Genomic DNA, 3,825 nt, shown 5'->3' on the forward strand with positions numbered 1-3,825 from the left:
TGCCACACGGGGGTTTATTCCAGTCACAGCTTCCAGAGAAACTCCACAATAAATTACATCATTAAATAAACTCTGCTGGGCCACACCCCCTTCTGCCCCTCCTCCTCTCCACGTGCCCCCCCAGGTCCCGGTGGGGACTCAGCCAGGCCCACCCCCTTGCACTAGGCAGCAGGGGAGTAGCCTCAGTGGGTCCCGACGAGTGAGGGTTGAAGGAGGCTCCCCTGCCCTGCTCCTCGGCCCCTCGCACTCACTTGCCTGACCTTGACAGCTGGGCAGCTGCTAGTCAGCTGTCTCCTCCGGAGGGGGTGGCGAGGAGGGGGCCACAGCCGCCCCACGCAGGCCTGTGTCCCTAGAGGTGTGTAGGGTTCTCCAGAGAAGGATCTGTCTTAGTCATGTGCAAGACCACAGTGGGGGCCTTATAGTGGCCGTGGCTGCCCCGGCCATAGCCCCCGGGGGCCCGGCAGGCCTTTGCCCGGGCCCGGCCAGCTGCCATCTTGCGGTGGCACAGGCTCTGCCAGGTCTGGAAAGTCTTGGAGCTCCACACCCAGACGCCACTGGTGATGCCCACCACGAGCGACATGAAGATTTTGAGCATAAAGACAGCCACGGTGGGCACCGAGCCCCCTTGCAGCGAGCAGTCCCTCCGGCCGCCGGGCGTGGGGGCCGCCAAGCAGGCCTGCTCTGTGGCCCGCAGGCGCCAGAAGTCCATGTTGAGGCGTTCGTAGACATAGCACACAATGACGCAGGTGGCAGGCACGGTGTAAAGGATAGAGAAGACCCCAATCTTGACCATGAGCTTCTCTAGCTTCTCCGTGTTGGTGCCCCCGGTCTTCATGATCTTGCGGATGTGGAACAGGGCCACGAAGCCGGTCAGGAGGAAGCTCGTGCCCAGCACCAGGTAACAGGACAGGGGTACCAGCACGAAGCCCGTGAGCGCCGCCGCGTCCATACTGGCCACGTAACAGAGCCCGGTCAGCTCATCCCCCGCCACCTTGCGCAGCGTCAGGATAACAATGGTCTTGAGAGCTGGCAGGCCCCAGGCCGCCATGTGGAAGTAGCTGCCATGGGCCTCGATGGCTTCGTGGCCCCATTTCTTGCCTGCGGCCAGGAACCAGGTGAGGGTCAGCACCACCCACCAGAGCGAGCTGGCCATGCCGAAGTAGTAGAGCAGCAGGAAGACGAGGGTGCAGCCCGTGTTCTCCAGGCCCTCCTGGATCACGTAGAGCGCACCCGCCTCCTGGTCGCAGGCCACGCTCTGGGCCCCAGCCACCGCCCGGATCAGGAAGGCCAGCGAGTAGACGTTGTAGCACATGGAGAGGAAGATGATGGGGCGCTCCGGGTACTGGAAGCGGTGCGGCTCCAGCAGGAAGGTGAGCACGGTGAAGGCGGTGGAGAAGAAGCACAGCGCTGACCACACGGCCATCCATACCAGCGCGAAGTCCTTGTCGCGCCGCGACCAGAACACCTCGACGCCTGGACCGCAGCGCGGCGCGCACGAGCGGCTCTTCTCCACGTACTGGAACTTCTCCGGGTTCTCGCAGGTGCCGCCGGCGCCCGGGAGGGTGTCGCCGGGGGGCCGCGCGGGCCGCGGCGCCACGGGCAACATGCCCAGGCCCTTGTGGGGCTCGGTGGGGCCGGCCGTGGCGTTCTCCGGCGCCTCCATGCAGAGCGCGTGCGGGTCGTTGCGCGTGGGCAGCCGGGCGCAGTCCAGCGAGTCCGGCCAGCCGAAGTTGAACTGCTCCATGATGGGCGCGCAGCGCAGGCGCGCCTGCTCGCACATGGGCCGGCAGGCGGGGATGGGCGTCGAGACCTGGTCGGTGCACATGGGCGCGTAGAGCGAGCACAGGAAGAAGCGCAGGTGGCTGTGACAGCCGTACTGCACGAGCGGCGCGAACTCGGCCAGCTCGGCGGCCGCCTCGCCCTGCGACGTGTGGCCCAGCAGGTTGGGCATGCGGGTCAGGTTGTAGCCGATGCCGCGGCACATGGGGATCTCCACCACCTGGCACGGCGCCGGCCCGCGCCCGCGCTCCGGGTCGAAGCGGCCGATCTCCAGCGCCGCGCCGCCCGCAGCCAGCAGCTGCCACAGCAGCAGCGCCCGGCGGAGCGGCGGCACGGCCATCCCGGGCGGTCCCGGCCGAGGGCGGGGAGGGCGGCCCCGCCTCACTCGGGCCGCGCCGTCCGGCGCCCCCGTGCCCGCTCGCCACGTCGCGGGGTGCGGGCCATAGCGGAGCCGGCCGCGTGTGTCCCTGCGCGGCCGGGCGCCCTGGGCAGCGCGTGGGGAAGCCGCCTGAGGGAAAGGAGGCGCCGAGCCGCCACCGCCGCCGCCGCCGCCGCCACTCGAACGGCCGCGGAGCCGGAGCAGGCACCGCCTCCCGGGGCCGCGGCTACAAGCCTCGGGGCGGGGCGCCTGGTGGACACGCCCAGGGGCGGGGCCTCAGCGCGCCCCCGGCCCGCCCCCCGGCCGGGCTTTAAAGGCGCCGCGCCTCGCAGCTGCGCTGCACTGCAGGGCCAACCCGGGCGCGGTCTGGCGGGTTGGGGTGTACGAACAGTGACCTCGTCTGCCCGTTCACAGACGGTTCTCCCCTTTCTGAGGGGTTGCTGCCCAACCTCTCTCCGGGACAGGACAGTCAGCCCGAGGATTTCCCTGGCCCCCGTACCGTGTCACCTATGTTCTTCCCCAGGCGGGACCATTTCTAAGGCTTCTACGCCTGGGACGCCTGGACCTTGGACTCTGGGACAGTTCGAGTGCAGCCTCTCCGCCTCTTCACTAGTTGCCTGTGGCTCTGGGCTCTTCGCTTTGAGCCTGTTTTCGTTTCTGTAAAACAGGCAGATAATCCCGTCAAAATGAATTCACCTGTGGCTCGCGCGGGCTGCTTACCCGTCACACTGCGGACTTGAGCTCATGGCCTCTTCGCAATCCACCTGCCCCCTTGACACCTCTGGACTGCCTGAAAACCCAGTCTCCTTCTGCCCCCTCGCCTCCTCTGCACTCCCTTGGTACAGGGTCTCCCCTGAGAACTCCTCTCTGTCCAGGAAACCTGCTGCTTTCACCATCCCCCTCCCGCGAGCCGCCTGCTTCCTGCTGCGCCTGCAGAGTAAGGGGCCAGGTACGGTGACAGCCATGGAACATTTCAGTTCAGCTCACACCCTCCTCGCCTAAACCTGACAGCTGTCAGGATGCTACCAGACTACTGCTCAGTCTGCTTCCGTGGCGGCACCCGAACAGGGGGAGGAGAGAGGCCTGTTCTTCCCTTTGCACAGATGGAACCATCAAGGCAGTCCTAGGCTCAGCCTGCCACTAACAGGTGACAGTGAGTGAGTGGGATCTGAGACTGTGACCCCTGAGCTGCCCACATAACCCCCCTCATCCCCACTCAGGTCGGGAAGGTGTTTCTAAGAGGCTGGGATTGCCGGGGGCTTCCTGGGGCCCCAAAGGCCCTCTGCCCTCCCACCTCTGCCCAGCCAGGGCTCCACCACGGCTCCCAGGTAGCTTTGTGGGTGAAACCCAAGTCCCATCCGGGAGGCCACCCAAGGGGCCCTGTTCTGGTCTGGAGTTCCCTTAGAAACTGCCTCCCTCCTCCTGGCCCACCCCTGTCTGCCCTCACCCATTTGGCCTAGATGTACCTGGAAGACTCAGATTCCACGTGAGCTCTTGGCATAGGTCCAGCCCTAGCAGCTGCTCAGGGATGCTCAGTGGATGAAGGGCTGAGGGAGAGAGCTGCACTGCAGGGGGCCTAGGAAATTGGTCAAAGACCTAAGGTGAGCCAGGTGGGCCCCGGGCCAGGTGTTTTACACAGTGAACTTTTAAATTCTCATAACAGCGCT

The 3,825-nt window shown here is 66.0% G+C and overlaps 1 protein-coding gene across 1 annotated transcript; it reads right to left on the bottom strand.

Annotated features, from left to right (window-relative positions):
• FZD9 (frizzled class receptor 9) lies at nt 1-2,370 on the bottom strand. The gene has a single exon (XM_020896817.2). The coding sequence runs from the start codon at nt 2,117-2,119 to the stop codon at nt 350-352; it is 1,770 nt and encodes a 589-aa protein (XP_020752476.1). The 5' UTR covers nt 2,120-2,370; the 3' UTR covers nt 1-349.
• Nucleotides 2,371-3,825: the final 1,455 nt, after the last annotated feature.

This window comes from Odocoileus virginianus, chromosome 33 (assembly GCF_023699985.2).
Source record: "Odocoileus virginianus isolate 20LAN1187 ecotype Illinois chromosome 33, Ovbor_1.2, whole genome shotgun sequence".
In the NCBI taxonomy this organism is placed as follows: Eukaryota; Metazoa; Chordata; class Mammalia; order Artiodactyla; family Cervidae; genus Odocoileus; species Odocoileus virginianus.

Bases quoted from the DNA above. Each gene is read 5' to 3' on its own strand.
- FZD9 (XM_020896817.2), bottom strand. From the start codon at position 2,119: ATGGCCGTGCCGCCGCTCCGCCGGGCGCTGCTGCTGTGGCAGCTGCTG.